We start from the raw sequence: 20,815 nt of genomic DNA, 5'->3' as shown, positions 1-20,815 counted from the left end.
GGACTATCAAGAAAATAAAATCCAAATTATTTTCTTACACTAGCCCAAATAAAATCCAAATTGTTTTCTTACACTAGCCCACTTTTATGTGTGTGCATGACTTTGATCTCCCAGGCTTATACTATCTACGTTTGTTGTTACCCATCATCATGCTGAGAATCCAGTGTAATCCATCACAATTGTCACCCTTAGCTATGGCCGTTTCAAACCAACTGGGATCCTACCTATTTCGCACGAATAACTTTGGACATCATACGAACCACAATATCTTGTTAACAAGAAAAGTAAACGTGAATCAACTCTACTTCAGATACCCTTACTGCTATAGGAGATATTCTAATAAACAATTTAACAGAAAGCACAGGGTATGATAATCCACATCATTTTGTAGAGCTCTCCTAATTCTTTACCGGCTTCCCCAATTTCATTGTGGGAAAGCAACAAAAATGAGCTCGAACTAGTATCGTCTTGAGGATGTTTAGTTATAGAATTCCTAATTATATTTTAATTCTAGACAATATTAATAGTAGGATCGATTCACATTTTTGAAAGATCGAATGTAATAAATTACTTTGATTTGATATTAAAAGTATAATTTATAGGCTAGATATTATTACATCAGTTTGTTTAGTTAATAATGGGAAACCGAAGTGAATACACACGAACAGCTATGATAACAACCACTCTTCAATTGCAAAGGGCAACTAGCATAGAATATAGACGAGTTTAGACCGGCTATTGGATGCATCAAATGAAAAGGATAGCATTTACAGAAGAATTATCTGTACGAGCTTACGGTTCATGATTACATTTGCATGAAAGATGACTCCATAAAAATACTAAATTATGTAAATTTATAGCAATATTCACTTCTGCATGTTAACCACAAGAACCATCATCTTTCAAAACTGACTTAAATAGGGTAAAAATGTGCACTAACCACAGCAATTTAGGACTAAAATAAACAGAGACTGTACCACTATTTAAGACTGCCCCGCAGCCAATAGTTCAATTGTAAAAATAAAGATCAGAACCTCTGGCAACTCTAAAGACACCCAGAAATCAAAATCACTCTTCAACAACATTGACTAGTTCATATTCAACTAATGAAAGATTGTTATCCTCTTTAACCTCAAAAGTTGCAGGTTCAGTGACTTCAATACGGCCCCATTTATCAACTGCTAGCCTCATGGATCCTTTGAACATGTCGATCTTTGCGTTACGCAAAATTAGAGTAGATCCTGGCTTCATGAGTTCCACTGCACAAAAATAAATCAATCAATCACAAAAACCAAGAAAAGGCTGAGAGCATTTTAGCATAGACTGGAAAAACATGTGCTAACAAATGTAGAAAAGAAACAAAGAAAGCATCAGTTTGGTAGACCACACATGTTGACTACTCCATGGACTCGAAAATGTATCATGTTTCCACACACAGATGCTAATGCATATTCACATATAATGTTTGGCTTACTAGGGGAAATGTTAAATATCTTGGTTACAACATGCAAGATACCATAAATCACGATCAACCTAACTTCGAACTAACAGAATTAAATACATTAATTAACAGCATTTGCGTATTTAATTCGTAATGCGCAAAAGTGGAAAGAGGAATCAATATGTGGTTCCGACTTAAGCCCTAACCGGAAAGTCCGTTAACAATTCAAAATTAAAGTTACCGACCAATAATCACCTCTATGATATCATAGACCATTCAGAATACCGGCTGGTTTTCCCACTAATTCTCCTCCAAGAAACAACAAACATATGGCAACCCAATTGCGGAAGAACTCATTTAAGTCAGCTAATGGAGAGACATAGCAAGTACAAAAGGCATGGGGCGAAATTATTGTGTTAGCATTAGCAACATGGATTGTTTCCCTTTTTAAGTTCAAAATCATAACATGCTTTTCAAATGGAAAAAAAAAAAAAGCTTCCCTGAATGAACTCAACTCCTAAACAGTAAAATTGCCAGGCCAAGAGGTATGTATCCTTTGATATTAAACACTATTGATTGAAACTTTTATGGCAGCCATAGCAACTTTCGCTATTAAATCAACATGCACGAGTAACAAAGTGTGATTGCTAGCAACTCCAGCATACATAATCCCCATTTTCTTCTAACGTAAGGGACTGAAGCCTAATCCTATCACAAAGTCAACAACTTTACATGTTTTTTCCTTGATCACACACCAAATAGAACTTAAATCATCACAATTACATACACATAACATACACAGATTGAACTTTCAAAAAATGAAATGACAGAAACAAGAAACATACCCTGTTCGTTACGGGCAGTGAAGACTATGGTTCCAGTTTCATCTCCGACGAGGCACTCGGCGATGCGAGAAGGACGAGCCGCCGCCAGCATCGACGTCCGACCACCACGGTTGCTGACTGTCTTGACGGGCTTCGAGCTAACAACCTTGACTGTGAGCGTGTGACCGCTTGTTCCCGGTTTGAGCTGATCCACCTTCACAAACACTGGCTTTCGCTTTGCCGCCGGTGTCGCCATTGATTTCACAAACTTCGTTTTTTTTTTCCGCCCTTTCTTTTTTGCAGTTCGCTATGCGAGATAATCGATCGAAACGGAAACGGAAACGGAATCAAAGGTATAAGCTAGAGAGTAGAAACTCAACTTAAACCCTAACCCTACTCTCTCCCTTTCGTTTTTGGATTTGGGAATTTTGAGTAATTGGGCCCACACTTTGTTAGCCCATGTAGTTAGGCCCCCACAGGTGTAAGGATTTCAAAAAGAATCAGTACCCTTCAAAACCCGAAAAAAAAACAAGAAAAAGAAATGGGGTACCCTTCACCAAGTCTAGTATTTTGCTAGAACCTAGAATAGTAGAATGTACCGAAACCAATTTGGGTTGGTCTAGTGGTTAGCTCACTAATTTGCTTAAGTAAGTGTTGAGAGTTCGAATCCTGTCTTGTGTATGCAGTAATTATTGGTCAGCGACAAATCCTTAAATAAACGTCCGATCTGCGACGGATTAGTCCTTAACTTAGCAGGTTGAGAAATACCATAAAAAAGAAAAAAAGAATAATATAATACTTAAGAGGTATGTATAAATTGAGAATTTTTTTACCCTTTTTTGGAATAGAAAGACTCATGTAGTTTATTTTTATGTGAAATTGATAAACAATTATCAACTATTAAATACACATAACAGATATTTATTATGAACTTCAATTATTGTATGTGAATTTTTGTATTTTTTTTTTTTTTTTGTAAAAAGCTTGAGTGAATCAGAATTTATTGTGCGAAAACAACTAGTTATGTGAGTTTTAGTTGTCTACACAGAAATAGTATGTAATTGAAAGATGCTTGAATATTGGGTTGAGAGTTCAACAAAAAAAAAAATTTATTTGAAAGACTGTGATTTTTTAGTTCAGTTTTGGTTTTTTTGTATAATGATATTTATTGCTACTATGTTTTTTTTGGCGTCTGTCTCATGCAATTAAGTAAAATTATTTTCAACATACTATTTACTGAATTATATGGCATTTCTAATAGCTATCTAAATATGGTGAAATTTTCAACCCTCCTTATCAATGGTCAATTAAAACTACCATGTTATAAATGATGGTGATATTTTTAGATAACGGTGATATTTTTAGATAATGCTAAGTTTTTATACATTCTTAATATAAAGTTTTGATTTGTTTCATGAACGGTTTAGGATGAGTTATCAACAAATCTTATAATATTGGAGGTGTAAGTTATAAATCAATATTTAATATGTTTTGAATTTTTTATGAGTTTTAGATGTGTTAATAAAATAATTAGCATGAATTTTTATGATTTTAAATGTGTACTGCTAATTTTTTATGTATTTAATATACAGTGTACAACAATAATGCCAATAAAAAAGGTATTTGTCCTTATCCAAAGAAAGAAAAATAGCAAATAAGACGACTTCTATTGATAAGTCTCATAAATTCAATGATAAAACACTACAAGAAGAATGGAGATTTGCGGCGGTTTTTTCTGTTATTAACGGTGGTTTTAAACCGCCACCAAAACCAATATCAGTGGTTGAGTGAACCGCCTTAGTTAGTAGCGCAGGTAGTTGATTTTGCGGCGATTTTCAGCAACCGCTGATATAACTGCCGCTAATCAGATAATTGATTTTGCTTTACTAGTTTTTTTTGTTAAATTGTGGCGGTTTAGAATTGTCACAATTCTAATAGATGCTTTAAAAAAAATATAGCAATTTTTAACCTACCGCAGTTTTTTACATGATATTTAAAAAAAATAACTGCTAAACTACTACATGTGATACTATTTTTTTTTACTATAACTTATTTTCTTTACATCATAATTGATTAAACTTAATAATTAGCAATTATTAAGCCAAATACTACTATTTAACTCAACTGTAGCATTCATATAGTGTTACTCATAGGTACTTTATTACTCAACAAAATATAATTCTTATTGTGAAGTTAATGCAGAGAAAAAAAATAGAATAATCTCAAGCACCTAATATAGTTTCATAAGGAATAATGATTCCTACTTTCTAGGTTTCTTGAACTAATTTATGGTGCTGGAGTGCTATTTTTAAGGCTTAATAGCATTGTAAGGCTTAAAATCAACTATTCTATTAAATAAATATATCCATTTTATGTCACAAAACTGTCTATTGTTAAATTGTATATATATGCACACAATGAAAAATATAGTAAATTTTTAGGAAACATTGATCTCACACTGCAGAAACAGGATCCATATGAACACATTTGGCTTCATCTAACTTTCTAGCATCATAGCTATAGCAATTTCCATCTTTATTTTCCTGCATGGTCATGCAATTTATCCATAAGAATACAAATAATAATTGAAAAGATAGAATTTCAAAAACATAGATAAATATTTTAGAAGTTAGCTAAAACCAAAATTTTATACAATAATAGCTTAAAAAAACACTGGTTAAATTCATCTCATGAACTTACAGCTGTGAAATTTATTGGTTTTATTGGGTTCCATGCTATCGAATTCGTTTTGGTCTGCCACATAGGGAGAAAAAGGTCAGTATAGTCATGAATAAGTAATTTGGATAAAAATGCAAACTGAAAGAACACATATGATGATGATAGCAAGAATGCAATAGAGAAATGAACCGATGATATAATCTACTATGAAATTAGAAGTAAATAAGAGAATAAGTTACTAATTAAAGTAAAGTAAAATTGATTGCTCGACTTAGGAAAATGAAAATCTACACCTGTGTTGAAATTGAAACTAATTAAATAGAATAATTACCATCATTGTCATTTTTGTCACTGGAGAAGCCATACATAGATCGTATAACATTATACCTCGGTCACTATAATAAAACAGGTTAGACAAATAAGTAACTCATAACAAATTCAAACTCAAACATTACATACATAGACGGGCAGGAACTCATGCATCGTGCAGGGGAAACAGAAGTAAAATGACCCAACTACTTATAGGCTCAGATATGCAATATGAAAGACAAACCAATAAAAAGAAATTCTAAAGGGAAAAAAAGATTAAGAAAATGGGTAAGTTCTTTGTCCGAAATAAATAAACTGACACCTGTTGTGATTCCATATATCTACTTGGGCGCCAGTTGTGGCAAACAGTTCACCATCCCACTGGTGATCAACAGTCCTAAACATTCAAGAGCAAGCTACACATAAAAATAATATTAAAACAAGTTTCAATATTTTTCTGGTGAATCACATCAATACTTACAAAAGTGCATTCTTCCCAACATGAACACTTGCTGGCTGTAGAAGAGTGTTTGCAAAATTGTATGAGGAAGGATAACTGCTGAAAAAGGAATAAGAAAAATGAACTAACATCTTACCTCTACAGAATTCTTAGTTGAGTGACCCAACTCTATGAGATTATCAACAGAAGTATTCCAAAGTCTAACACTGTCTCCAAAACAAAAAATGCAGTTTATAAACAGACAGACATAATTGTAAAGAACAGATGCATTACTATATTAGAAAAAAAAAATTATATTATATAAAGCACTAATGTGTAGAAGATTCTTCACAATCAGAATTCACTCTTGCTGTTTCTTTCAATAGCCCAAGAGCTAGAAGCATAAATTTTCAGCCAATTTTTCCCAAACAATGGAACATTCATATACTCATGAGAAATAAATAAGGGAGAATTGAAGTACCTCCATCCATTGCACCAGAAAATATCTATTTCAATTGGGTAGGATTCTTGGCCATACAGGAAAACCCATCTATATGCCCATCCATTGCACCTATAAACGGTCTTACAAAAATTTAATCAACCACAAAATAAGAAGGAAAAGTAAAAAAAAATAGAGACAAAAAGTAATTCCATATGCCATAACTTCTTATGTTAGTTGATCATGTTTGCAGAAAATCTTAGAATCAATTTCAGATGATGGAGCAATTACACACTACAAGAAAGTTTCAAAATAGCGACCGATTTTAGCGACTAATTTTACAACCAATCAAACTTTTCTAGGATTTAAAAAAAATCGGTTACTAAATCGGTCGCTAAATTTCAATTAGTGACCGATTTAGTGACCACCCACTCTTGGTTGCTAAATTGGTCGCTCAAACAAAAATTAGTGACCGATTTAGCTACCGATGACAAAGCTAATCTAGTCGGTCGCTATTTTTTTAACTTAGCAACCAAAACAAGCTTCATGGTGGTTAGTCACTAAATCGGTCACTAAGAAGTTGGTCGCTAAATCTGTTGCTAAGTGTTAAGATAGCTATCGATTTAGCGACCAACTGTAAAATGATGGTTTTAACGCATTCGGTCACTAAATTGGTTGCTATTTTATAATTTAGCGACCGAATTAGCAACCGACTTAAAAATATGTTGATAAAATAGTTGGTTGCTAATTTGGCCGCTAAGGTAGCGGTCGCTAAATCGGTTGCTAAGTGTTAAGATAGTGACCAACTATAAAATGCTGGTTTTAAAGCATTCGGTTACTAAATTGGTTGCTATTTTATAATTTAGCGACCAAATTAACAACCGACTTAAAAATATGTTGATAAAATAGTTGGTCGCTAAGGTAGCGGTCACTAAATCGGTTGCTAAGGGTTAATATAGCGACCGATTTTAGCGACCAACTATAAAATCTTAGCATTAGAGCAGTTGGTTAGCGACTAAATTTGCAACCAACTAAAAAATAAAAGTTACAAATTAATTAGTTGCTAAATTGGTCACTGTTTTAAATAATAGGAACAAACTCGATTTAAAATAAATTTAAAAAAAGCATCACTTTTCAACCCTAACCCTAAGCTCTCTCCCCACACAGAGTCCCTCGCGTCACCTCCCTCACTCTCCGGTGAAGTGGAGAGAGAAGTCACTTTCCATGAGTCCTAGTTGGCGCCGTTCTCGTCGGTGCCATCTCTCCTCCTCGAGTCTTTTCGCCGTCTGCCCCTCGCCGATACTTCTTCTGTTCGTTCCCCCATTGTTGCAGATCGTCACATCCCCGTCTAGATCTATCGTTGCTCGCATCGCGTCGTTCTTTTCTCAGCGTCGCCTACTATGGTAACTTCTTCTCCAGTAACAACAACAATAATCTTCCGGTCAAGCTGATTTTCTCCTTCAGTCAAGGTACTTCAACTTCGTATCTCTGATTTTGATTTTCCACTATAATTCCAGAGAATGTCTCTATATTTTCATTTTGATTTGGCTTTATCTATTAGGATATTAATTATTTTTGTTAAATTAACACACAACACAAAATAGCTCAATAATAAGTTGAGCTTGAAGGTAGAAGCTGAAGGATTACCATGTGTTCATAACACGCAGCGGAAGAAAAGAAAGTAATCCTAAAGATCTATTTTTTGCTTAAACTTTATTCCAATAATATATGTATAGATTAGATCTAAATACCTGTGTACGCTAGTAAAAATCACTTTCTCCTTCCATGGTACGAAAGCGCTATGCGTATCCACACCGAGACCAATCAATCTTTGCTGTCAACTCTTTGACCAATGGACATCTGATCTAAATTGAGAAATCTCTTGCAACTCTTTACATGCCATAAAATTTTTCTCCAAGAATTGGCTTACATACGTTTATGTGTGTAGAGGTAAAGGAATAAAACACTTGTGTTTTATTTTCATCTATTATTCCTCTACTCTTGGCATACATATATATAGTATGAGATTTGTTACTAATTTTAAATCTGAATCTCAATTCAAATTTAAATCATATCTTACTATTTTAAACTTGAATCTTTCAAATTTATGAATCATATCATAACTCAATTTGAAACAGAATCAGTTAGAATCTCATCCAAACTTAGAATTCAAATTTAGAAATAGAATAACTAATTATTCTCAAATCTCATTTAATATTCTCAATTATCATATTATTATTATATTCTTGGTGCTAGCAAAGAATATAATAATATTCCATTTGAATTAATATAATTATTTATTTGATCAAATCAAAATAATAATTAAATAATTCTAAAGCAAATACTAGAATAACACTCGTTAATGTGTGACCCCATAGGTTCAATACTAAACGGGTAGTAAATTAGTCATACTAAATTTATTAATCAAGGTTGGCGTCTAGCAATACTCCTCAACGACCCCGATAGTATGAAGTAATCTACTTTTACTAAAAACCTCAGAAGAATAAAGTATAATTCCTTCAATCTTTCCAACTCTTGGTTAACCCTTAGAGTATGGTTTAATTGTCAAAACTCTAACTTGTTACCATTATTATAATGAATTGTGAATGACTTAAAAAACTCATTTCTTCATTCATTCAATCCCCTTGGCTAAGGTTTTATTCATCTCAGTTATTATAATCATAGAGCTTAAACTCTTTACCGAGAGTTGACGGATTTCTTATTGACTAATCATTAATTCTACAAGTATTTAAATCATACTCAATATCCATTCAACTAGCACCCTAAGATATTAGGTGTCCGGAATCAAAATATAATAAATACATTGTTAATTAGTATAATAGTTCGTGGGTTAAAGGAAACTCTATTACTATGTTCATCTTGAGAATATTCTATTGACAAATATGCGGAAATTATAACCATTAGGAATTCTCAAATTGAGTCAGTTCAATGGTCATATCTCTATATGCACCATCTATATATATATAATTTAATAAATGAGATCTATTAATCTTCATCCAATGAAGACTATTATATATATATATATATATATATATATATATATTGATTTTTTTGGATTATAATATCCCTTTTAATAATTCTATGACCAAGAATAATTTAGATTAAATTATAAAAGATTCATCTCTCAATATTATGATTACTATCACAATAATAAATCTCTAAATTTAATCAAAGATCTTATTATATTAACATTTTAATATAATAACAATAATAAATTATTTGACATTGATTGAATTGTGGTCATTACTACTTATTTCCAACAGAAGATACGCTGGAGTGAAACGTGAATTTCTTCACGGTGTGGCTCTTCTACTATCAGGTTCGTTCCTCTGAGATTCACTTTAAATTCTATAGATCTAAGCTTTGAGTATTGCTCCACCATTGCAAATTTGTGTTTCACTGCATTTTAGTTAAGTGCTAGGTTTCTTGGGAGTTTAAGTTTGGATTTGTAATTTAGGTGTCAATTTCTTCTCGTTGTGGATCTGTTTGTGGATTTGAGCTTAGCTTTCTATTATTTCAACTTTAGGGGATTTCTTTCTCTGAAACTGTCCATACTACAAGATAATGATGACAGTTAAAGAAATGGAAAGGAAAAGAAAAATAAAAAAGTTTTTGCTTATTAATATGATGATTTTATAGGTTGGGAGTGTTCAAGCAATTGCTTCTCAAAGAGAAGTCTATTTAAGCTAATTTAAGAGCTTGAGAAAGAGTTGCAGCTTGCACAGGAAACTATTGCTAACTAGGTATGAGTATGACTATGCTTTTTTTCACTTGCGATATACTCTTCGCGATCCAAGCTAAACTTTATATTATTTATTTAAGCATTAATCTATTTGATGACATTTAATCGTTAAAAATCTCCTTCTCTTTGAGCTATTCCTTTAAAATATTTCAAACTACTGAGTGTTTCTCTTGTATTATTTCCTTTTTTTCTTGAAATTCCAAGCAGAAAGGAGTAGAATCTCAAAAGTTGGAACTAGAGGAAGCCTTAAAGAGTTCTCATGAAACTTAGTCTAGAACCAAGTGACAAATTTAGAACAGAAATTAAATTGCAAGTGGCTGCTGATAATTTATCAGCTAAGGTAATTATCCTCCTAATCCTACCTTTATTTCCAACTAATTTTAAAGGAAGAAAAAAAAAACGTGAAATGACAAGATTTGCATCCATTTCAACTTTGCAAATCGCATAAAATGAATAATATCATAATTCAAACTCCTCATAAGGCCAAAGTATAATTTTCTGGGTTGATGTTTGGGAAAGATTATCCATTTTGATCTCTTGTGTGTTGACTATTGTAACTAGTCAAAGTAATGCCATTGTAACATAGCATTTAAGTACAAGAGATTAATGTTAATAGTATGATTAGAATAAAGAGTTTTGTGTCTCATATTGGCAGAAGAATATATAATTGAATGTCTGTATAAATATACGAAAAATGAATGAATTTGTTAAATGTGCTATAAAAATTTCGAAAATGTAATGTTTGCGATTACGTTATAGGGTGAGGGTGTTGAACCTAAAGAAGAGATGGAAGTTAAGTCCAGGGACATTGGATCAAGCATTTCAACACCATCAAAGAGAAAGAGCAAGAAAAAATTAGAAGCAACAACTTCTCAAGCATCATCTTCTTCTTTTAAGGCACATATTCAAACAACTATTATCCATGCTTCTTCTGCCATGAATTTCAAGTCTATTTTAGGAGTTGCTGGTGTGTCCATCATCTTTTAATAATCTTATTTCAAGTTCATTGATTTTTAATTATTTTGTTGCTTTTCCATCCTGTTTTTTATATGCGAAATTTGAAACTTGTAATTTTTTGACCTGGCAACATTTTTTTCAAACCTAATTGACAAATTCTCTTCGTAACATTTTCTTTATATATAATTGATTTGAATAAGCCCCTTAGCTTGTTTTCTAGGTACAGGCACAATGCCTATCCCTCACATCTTTCTTACATGTTCTCCATGCCTTATCTTGCAGGAGACTTTAATTGTTGTATAAGTTTGATTTTTGTTTTTAGAACTTATATATGACTTTGGTAATGATTTATTATTTGATTCCAGTAAACCTTTTTTTGGTTCTCCCCCCTTTTTTGGGGTTTCAAAGATTTGTGGACTGAAGTGGTCTTATGATAACCGTGAGTTAGCATCTGTAGGAAATGATAAATGAGTATGCACTTGCAAGTTTCATCAACTTTCTAACTCCATTTTCTGCTGTGTTACTCCTTTGATTTTCATGCACTGGTACACTAATAATTTCCTTTATATGTTTGTAGTTGCTTGTTTGGAATCAACACTCAACTCAGCCTGTTCTGAAGTAATGTGAGCACACGACAACTGTTAAAGCAATAGCGTGATTTCCTCATGTTCATGGACTCCTTGCATCTGGAGGAGGAACTACAGATTGATGTATTCGTTTCTGGAATACAACCCACAAACTCACACTTAACATGTATGGACATTGGAAGTTAGGTAAAAGTAGTTGTCCAGAATCATTTTCATAATATTTAGTTGACTTTGTTTTAAATTTTTTTTATTTACTGCATGGCTGATTATTGGGTGGAAGCACTATGAAAAATACATGCTCATGTTGAGGGGTATTTCTGGAAACTCAAACTATAAATGGATCACAAGTTACCAAATCAAACCCAACTCTACGGAAAATGAAATTAATTAATCATCAATAAAATTTTAATAGAAGGTTAAAAAAGAGTTAGTGCCAACATTTACAACAAGAAGAATTAACAGCAACCACCAATTCTAATTTACATCTCAGTATAAAAGACTACACCAAACTTGTTGGTGATAACAAGTGTCAATTGCGTGAACAATTAATAGCACTTGTTTTTCTATTCACTTATATGTTTCTTGGATTGTAATCTTTTTGTGACTAAAATGTGTAATAATTTTCTATTTTTGCTCCTATGTTACTCACTCTTTTAATGACATTTGAAATCTAGAATATAATTTGCTTATTCATTGTACCTAGATAGAAAGAGTGAACTTGACTAAAAGAATATTTATAAAGGTTTTTAAGCAATTGCTCAATTTTCATGTTAGTTGTTAGTGTTTCCAGAATAAATAAAGTTTTGTTAGAATTGAATAAGAATAAAAAAGCCCTTACTATTAAGAATTTGGTATATGATGTAAAAAATAAGCTTTTCAATTAATGTGGTTATTTAGGAATATTCATGTTGTCAAGTTTTTTGTTTTAATTCAATGCAAAGCAAGATAGCTCATTCTATCTGGGATAACGGAAATATTTTTTGTTATTAATAATGCTTGGTTGCTAATTAACAACCGATTTAGTGACTGAAATGTTGGTTGCTAAAATATAGGTCTCCACTTAGCAACCGAATTAGAGACTGAAACATTGGTAGCAAATGAGATCGAAATGCTGGTCGCAAACTAGCGACTGATTTAGCGACCGAAAAATTAGTCACTATTTAGCGACCAATATACTAAGTGATCAATTTAACGATCGAAAAACCCGGTCACCATTTAGCGACCAATACTCTATAGTGAAGGTTTGGTGTTCTTATTCAAAAATCGGTCGCTAACGTTTAGTGACCAAGGTTTCAGCAGTCACCAAAATTTTGGTCACTAAATCGATAATTTTTTGTAGTGACACTTGGATCCAAAATATAAGCTTTGATTTGACACTAAATTAAGTCTAGGAAGTGACTATAATTCATCACATATTTAACTTTATAGATCATAGTGCCCTTTATCAAATAAATAATATTGACAGACCAACTAATATACCATGTACATTAATATTAAGTACAAACCCAAATTCAATCTCATATCAGCCAAAAAAAAAAAACCAAATAAAAAATTCAAAATAGCAGACACAACAATAATTCTTTCATTCATCTAATCAGTTCAACTAATCATATGTTCTACTTATTTCAATCATATATGTTAGACACAAATATATACAAAATTACTTTTGTGAATATTTACCTTCACCTCATTAAGTATTTGTTGCGTTGATCTCTTATCTGTACTTGTTATATAAACCCAAATGATCAAATCCAAATTTGCCCATGTATTTTGGTCTCCATTGATCCAATTTCTAAAATTTTAAGAGAATCCAAAATGTTAGATATTTGGGCATTTCTTTTGATGACATGATAACAAAACCAATGAAATTATTGTCTGAGTTTCAAAAAAATGCAACACTTTAAATTTGTTATTAGAGAGCAAACCTTCACAATTGATCCAGGCGCATGACCAACGGCATCAGAGAGCAAACAATCATTAACTGTTTGTATTTATTTACTCTAATTAAAAATTTTACTACAAAATACACAAGAAATCAAAATAATAGTATCTTTAAGTCCTTAACTCTAAACAACCACAATTAACCTGAATTAATAAAATATATAGACAAAATTTGAATCAAAATAACCTGAAAGCATAATCTGAACCAAGAAGATATAGATAAATTTTTAAAAAAATAGGATTCAAATTTTGTAGGTGATCAAGAATGAAAACAAAAAAGAAAGAGTAATGTGGAAGAACGAATCAGTGACAGGAGAGAGGCCGCAATAGCTCAGATTCGCGCACAGTGGAAGAGGGTGTAAGGGTTTCACACACGGTTAAGGAGAGGAGAAACTTCGACGACCGTAAAAGAAAGATGTATAAGCAGCCACGCGATCGACTCCATGACGACATAGAGGCGCACGGTGGACCAGAGAATAGGAATTTTGCGCACCGTGGAGGAGGGAGTAGGGGTTTCACGCACTGTAGAGGAGGGGCAAAAGGTTGACACCGGGGAGAGGAGAATGGATGGACAACAGAGACGCACGACGGAGCAGAGAATAGGGGGTTTTGCATTCTACCGCTCTCAGTTCACGGGTTTCTGCTGTGGGGGGAATTATTAGTTAGAAGATGTAGAGGATTGAATAAATTATGATAAAGTGTCCTGACTAGCGACAGTTCTTCATGAAATAGCTACTAATGAATCAGATTCTGCAGCACATGAAAGAGCTCTAATGTCAACTGCTGTTATCTTCTTTATTTGTGGTGATTAGATAAACGACTGGTAATTTTTAGTCGTTATGTTTCGCTATCTTATAGTGAAAATATTATATTCTTGAATTTTAAATTTTATTTTATAATTTTTAGATGTATATAAAAAGTATTTTGTGTGTGATTTTATTATTATAGATGTGTTATAAATTTATGTAATTAACTAATTTTAAAAATTAGTTAAAGTACCGTACAATACAAAAATAAAAGCAAAATTAGAATGAATAAATGTTAGTATTCAAATGAGTGAAAAAATCAGTCACCAAAAAAAAATGAGTGAAAAAATCTAACTAATAATAAGATCAAATATATTAGATGTATTTTTATTTAAATACGATATGAAAAACTCAATTTTATTTTTAAATTTTATTTGTAGAATTTTAGATGCATGCGCGCAAAAAATACTTTTGTATATAATTAAATAATTTTAGACGTGTCATATTTAAAACTTTTTGTATATAATTAAATACATTTAAGTCTCTAAAAATTTAAAAATACATTTAAGTTCTTGATCTCTTTAAAATTTGGACATATCGATTCCTGGATTTAATTTGTCCAATTTTATAAACTCTCTCACGTGTGCATCCATATTAACCATGTCAATACATATAATAATAATAATAATAATAATAATAATAATAATAATAATAATAATAATAATAATAATAATAATAATAATAGTGTATCACAACGAAGCCACCAATGAAGCAGAAGAGTGTCATTCTGGAAAACAGGAAAAATTAACGGTGATGACGATGAAAAATTAAAATTCAAAAAGTAACTGCTGTTTTGAATGAAGAAAAAATATAACAACTTTAATGGACAAAAAAGAAAGTTATATAATGTATTCTATTATTCTACAAATTTAAAAATTAAATCTAGTATAAGATATTATAATTAATAAATTAAATTTAAAACATTAATTAATTTTATTTATCGACTGAATAAAGGTTAAAATTTAAAGAATACATAGCATTTTTTTAATTTATAGTGAAGTATGAATGGTGATAAGTCTATGATGATGGAAGTGATGGTAGATGATTTCTTTATTTATTTATTTTAAATTTATCATGAAAAATAATATAAACTTATTTCAGTTTTATTATATTTTATTTATTTATTGTTTTACCAAATACAATATATACACACTAATAATTTCTACTCATATCTTTAATATCTATTTATCTGTGTCTTATGGTATGTACAATAAGCTGCTTTACTTTCCAAAAGGTAACGTAAGTATATGTGCTGCCACTGCCAGCACCCTTTAAACACTGGCGCCTACTTCTTCTACATTTACAAAAGAAAACACACAAACTACACACAAGTCAAGCATAACACAGAAATAATATATCAGCCCCACAATCTTCTCCAATGCTTGTCCAGAATTGTCGCCGAACTTCGTTAAGTAGTAGCTCGACATTAAGGACAAAGGTTAAGAGAGAATTGAACTTGGCTCATCGGGGCTAGACACCAAAGATGGCCATGTGGAAGCAAGTACCAATGAATAAACATGAAAATGATAAGAAACAAACAAAAGACGAGGCAAGCAGAGAGAATCACGCAGAACTAAAAAAGAAAACAAGTTAGAAGAAAGAAAATAAATTAATCTCAATCTCAATATTATGTTAGAATCTGGTTCATCAGCTAATAATATTTCTTGATAAAATAATGTTATATATCCATGGAAAACCAATGAACAATTGAACATAGCCAATAAATCACAATCCAGTAGTAATATTCTCTTGGTCATCACAATCTATTCGTCACTTAGATAATTTCATAGTTACATGCATGTTGGCATGTTGCAAACCAAGCAACTATGGCATATGGTTCCAAAGTAAACCGTCCGTTCACATTTAATTTTAGGGGAAAGATAGACAAAGTCCACCGCTACAAAATGACAAAAGCGCTGTCATACCATGTATTAAAGGAAGATAGAGAGAACTGTATCTATCTTATCACAAGAATATGTAATTCTATCTTATCACAAGAGTATGTAATTACGCATTAAATACATACATCTCTCTTAACCATGTGGAGGGTTACATCTCATTTTGAACATAAAAACACTCGTTGTGGTGGCTGTTCACGTTAAGGCTGCGGTTTGAAAGAGAGGGTGAAATTGAAAAACACAGATTAAAAGATTACTAAATTAAATTTTTATATTATATTTAGTATAAAATTTATAAAATTGAATTATGTTTTAGTATTTTATTTGGTTTAATATATATATATATATATATATATATATATATATAAAATAAGAATATTTATTAAAATATTTTTAATTATTAAAAAAATATTATTAAAATTTCAGTTTTTATCTCTAAAAATTTTAATTATTTGTGTTTCCACTTTTTAGTAAAGATTAGAATTTTGTCTCTTAAATTTTATTTCAGTCTTTGATCCTCTAACACAATATTGAGTACTGAGTATTAGTCCTTTAGCATCTGAAAACAGATACTAACTAAAAGATCATATCTTTATAATTAAAGACAATATTACAACCAATATTTAACACAAAAAAAGTTATTTAAAATTTTTAAAAATACAAATATTGAAAATTTGATTATAAAAAATATCTAAAATTTAAACTTAACAAAAATTCATATTTAGTAAATTTTATATTAGGTTTATTTAGTAACTTTCTATAATAATGTTAATGGAAACTAATTGTTATAGTATTGGTTTTCTAATATTACTCTTAAGATATATCAATATGTATTATCTTAAACAATTAAAAAATACTATATATAAATATAATTTAATTTATTTTTAATATATATTTTACACTAATAACTAATTTTGATATCCACTTAAATAATTTAGTTATAAATATGGTCAGAATATTTACATGAAGACTAATAGCACTTCAATTAAAAATGTTGGGTCATTGTTTTACCCATTGATGGAAGAAGTGTTTCTAAACTAATAAAAAAGACAGAGTATAATGGTATAATTGTACTCTAGTGTAAATCCCTTAGACTAAAAAAAATATGGAAGCTATTTAAATGAAGATGTCAAAAATATTTTTTTACAAAGATTCTTTGTATAAAAGTATGGTTTATTTATTTGGCTACATTTTAAATAAAATAACACTTTTATAACATATCAAAATCTAATTCTACAATTCATTATCCAAAGGTTAAAAAAGAAAAGAAATTTTTACATAAAAACAATTATAAAATCTTCATCGAAATATCCACCAAAAAATAATATATATACAAACATAAAAAACATATACATAGTACAAATAAGATTATTGCTACTTTTAGACACTATATTTAACTATTTACATATAAATATGAATGAATATATTTTATATATTACAAAAATATGTAATTAACTATATAGTTTAGCTAGTAAATAAAATTAAAGTGATGTAAAACTTCATATCATAAAGGTACCAAATTCAATTCGATTTTCCACAGTAAATTTTTTAAAATTATTCCACTAATCAACATAACTGATCTAATATATTAGATATACGTAAATCTATAGAATAGTTATATGTAAGTAATAAAATGATTTTAAATTAGTGGTTAAAAAACCTATTCCTACCCACTGCTGGTTGTATACGTATAGGTTTCAGGCATGACTATTATTTCTTATTTAAAGGAGTAGGACATGCATACACATTGCATCCTCATTATACATTATCATTATTATTATTATTATTATTGAGACACCAAAAAAAGTTATTATTATTGATGTTGAAACTAGAAAAACAAATCTTGTGTATATATATACATCAAATAACGTTGGCAATGGCTACAGTAAAAGCAATGAGACTTGGTCCTCTTATTGCGTTCAGCTGTGCCCTAATTATAGGGTGCTCCCTAGTTTTTGGACAGTACAAGAAGGTGGAGGCAACATACATCGGCTATCCGGCAGTTGAAAAGGGCCGTGCATCTGGATGCAGTGTTAGACATACCGATCAATGTTACCCCACGCCGGCCAATCCATATTCAAGAGGCTGTGAGCCGGAAAATCGTTGCCGCGGGCCACCTGCTGCATCACCGGCATCACCGGCGTCATCTCCTCTTGACAACTACTCCAACCACCATGAAAAATCCAAAGCAAATTTGTTTCCAAAGTCATAGGATCATTGTATGCCATCATCATAGCCATAATATGCATCCTTTGGTCATCAGTTGTATTCTCGGAATAATAATAGTAAAAGGTAATAAGTCGCATGTAGTTATTTTCATGCGAAGTTGATAAAGAATAATTGAAAATTGTTAGATAATAATTTAATCAAATATATTAAATTATCTAAAAATTTTCAATTAATAATTTCACGTGAGATTCTAACATAATAAAAGCATAGTTTATTACATTTTATACGTGTCGTTTTGTTTTGTTTTTTTTTATATATTTGTATTAACTACAGTATCACACTATATATATATATACTTAATATTTTAGAGTAATGATCGAGAGGTTTAATTTATTTTTATAATTATCTTTTTATATTTTAAAAATAAAAATTTAAATATATGTTACTTTTTAAAAATATCATTGCAAAAAAATACTCATTTAACTACATTTAAAAATTATAGCTAAAAATGTAAAAAAAAAATTATGTCTTTGGCCAAGGTTACACTCTTTTTGCTTTGGAGACGTTTTAGTGGAGAATGTCTATTCTCAAAGGTTACGCTCTTTTATATCAAAAATTATACTTTTAGCGTTTAAAAATATGGTGCGTTTTTTAAGTGATGTTGTTCAGATCAAAGGTTACGCTTTCAACAACTTCCATACTTACTAGAATAGGTTACACTTATCTTTGCTACTACATCACCTTTAAAGCGTAGTTACATTGTATACCATAACTATTCTATATAAGTGTAGCCTATGTTCTTCAATTTTTTTTTTTATTTTCTATATATATATATATAAAAGGAATAGGAGAGTTTGATGTCTAATTTTCACTTTTCCATCTTAACCCTATTAATAAATAGTGATTAATATAACTGTCGTCTTAAAATTTGATCAAAAATATAATTACAGTTAATTTTTCTTTATTTTTGGTACAATTACCTCTTTATTCTATACATAACTTCTACCCATATTGTTTCTTTTTTGTTGTATGGAGTACATGTAGTACTCCCTTCCTATCTTTATTTCATTTAATGAAAAAAAATACGATAAATACATGTGTGGAGAATGGTAAAAAAATGAAAATAAAAATAAAAAATTTTAAAAAAATAATGAAACAAAAGATAATTTAAGATATTGAATATAAAATTAAAAAAAAATTTTTTAGCAATTAAAATTATGCGAGAAAAAGAGTTCTTTAAATAGAAATTTTTATATCTGCTTCAAATTAAATAAGATTGAAAAAATAAATAAATTTATAAATATATTTATAAATTTTTATCTTAATTATTACATATAATAACAACGTAATAATTTAGTATTATACTTAAATTAATTTAAATTTTATTATCATATACATTAAAAAAATTAAATAACTTATAAAATTATTATTTTTATTTTTATTTTTGTCTCAAAATTATAATTTAAAAAATATAAAAATTAATTTTCTAAAAATATTAGAAAAAAATAACTATAAAAATTATAATTTTGTTTTGAAATTAAATAAAACTTTAAAAAAAATCTTAAAAATTTTATTATTTAGAAACATAAAAGTTGATATATTAGATCTAAAGAAAAATTAAGAACTATTACAAATAAGTGTTAAGAGTAGGTAAAGTATTTAACAATGTAATAATTTTATATTCAATTGTATATGTTAATAGTACTAAAATAGTAGTGTCCATATAATATTACTCTTTTAAGAAAATATAATATATTTGATTTTTTTTTATAATTGTTGACAAATTTGATAATTTGATTAACAAAAAATTTGAATAATTTATATCTTAAATATTTTCTTAAAGTAATAAAATATGGCTTAACAAGTAAGTGTGAAAAATAATAAGGATTTATATAATAGTTATACATTTAGATATCTAAATTAAAGAAGAAAAAAATTCTTTTAGCAAATTTTTAATAACTCAAAAGTTAACACCATGAATAGTTATGGATCAAAGTGATAAACAAAAATAAGAGTTGGGATAATGGTACGGTAATAATTAATTACAATCAAGATGAATAGAAAAAAAAAAGAATAAAATAAGGCAACATAATAGTAATGATAAGAGAAAGGATAGTGTATAATATGATGAGATAATAATAATATAATTAAAATAAAAATTAATAATCTTAAAAAATAATAAAATTAAAGATAATTAAAGATGTTTAAGATAAGATTGAAGAAATATTTTCTTTTTTTATTAAAATTATGTATAGAGAGATAAAGAATATTTTAGATATAAATTTTTAAATTCTCTTCTAATTAAATAGGATTGAAAAAATAAATAAATTTAATAATATTTATAAATAACTAATCTGTAAATAATATTAGTAAATTTTTATTTTGATTTTGTTATACATAATAACAACTTAATATTTTTTAATTTAAATTATTTATTTTATACATTTTAAATGTTAAATAACTTAAAATATTATATTTTTTATAATTTATTTTAATTATTAATATTAAATTTATAATTTAAAAATAAAAATATAAAATTAATTTTTTAAACTCAATAGAAAAG

General features: G+C 29.4%; 2 protein-coding genes and 1 long non-coding RNA gene across 3 annotated transcripts; 1 reads left to right on the top strand and 2 right to left on the bottom strand.

Moving 5' to 3' along the window:
- Positions 1–743: 743 nt before the first annotated feature.
- Positions 744–2,712, bottom strand: LOC107614152 (uncharacterized protein At4g28440). The gene is made up of 2 exons (XM_016316380.3): positions 2,287–2,712; positions 744–1,259 (listed from the first exon to the last, which is right to left on the bottom strand). The coding sequence occupies exons 1-2, from the start codon at positions 2,519–2,521 to the stop codon at positions 1,069–1,071; spliced, it is 426 nt and encodes a 141-aa protein (XP_016171866.1). The 5' UTR covers positions 2,522–2,712; the 3' UTR covers positions 744–1,068.
- Positions 2,713–4,675: 1,963 nt separating this feature from the next.
- Positions 4,676–7,501, bottom strand: LOC148547240 (uncharacterized). Its single transcript, XM_088495349.1, has 8 exons — positions 7,323–7,501; positions 6,174–6,263; positions 5,850–5,985; positions 5,735–5,769; positions 5,576–5,650; positions 5,276–5,339; positions 4,966–5,019; positions 4,676–4,808 (listed from the first exon to the last, which is right to left on the bottom strand). Exons 1-8 carry the CDS (start codon positions 7,499–7,501, stop codon positions 4,719–4,721), a joined length of 723 nt encoding a protein of 240 aa, XP_088351475.1. The 3' UTR covers positions 4,676–4,718.
- Positions 7,502–9,401: 1,900 nt separating this feature from the next.
- On the top strand, positions 9,402–10,134 carry LOC107612071 (uncharacterized). Its single transcript, XR_002351907.2, has 3 exons — positions 9,402–9,471; positions 9,792–9,895; positions 10,102–10,134. It is a non-coding gene; the product is annotated as an uncharacterized LOC107612071 (long non-coding RNA).
- The last annotated feature ends 10,681 nt before the right edge of the window (positions 10,135–20,815 follow it).

The sequence above is a fragment of the Arachis ipaensis genome, chromosome B8, assembly GCF_059453495.1.
Source record: "Arachis ipaensis isolate K30076 ecotype BB chromosome B8, ASM5945349v1, whole genome shotgun sequence".
Taxonomy (NCBI): domain Eukaryota; kingdom Viridiplantae; phylum Streptophyta; class Magnoliopsida; order Fabales; family Fabaceae; genus Arachis; species Arachis ipaensis.
Note: the sequence above shows the minus strand (reverse complement) of the source record. Positions and strands in the feature narration are given on the sequence as shown.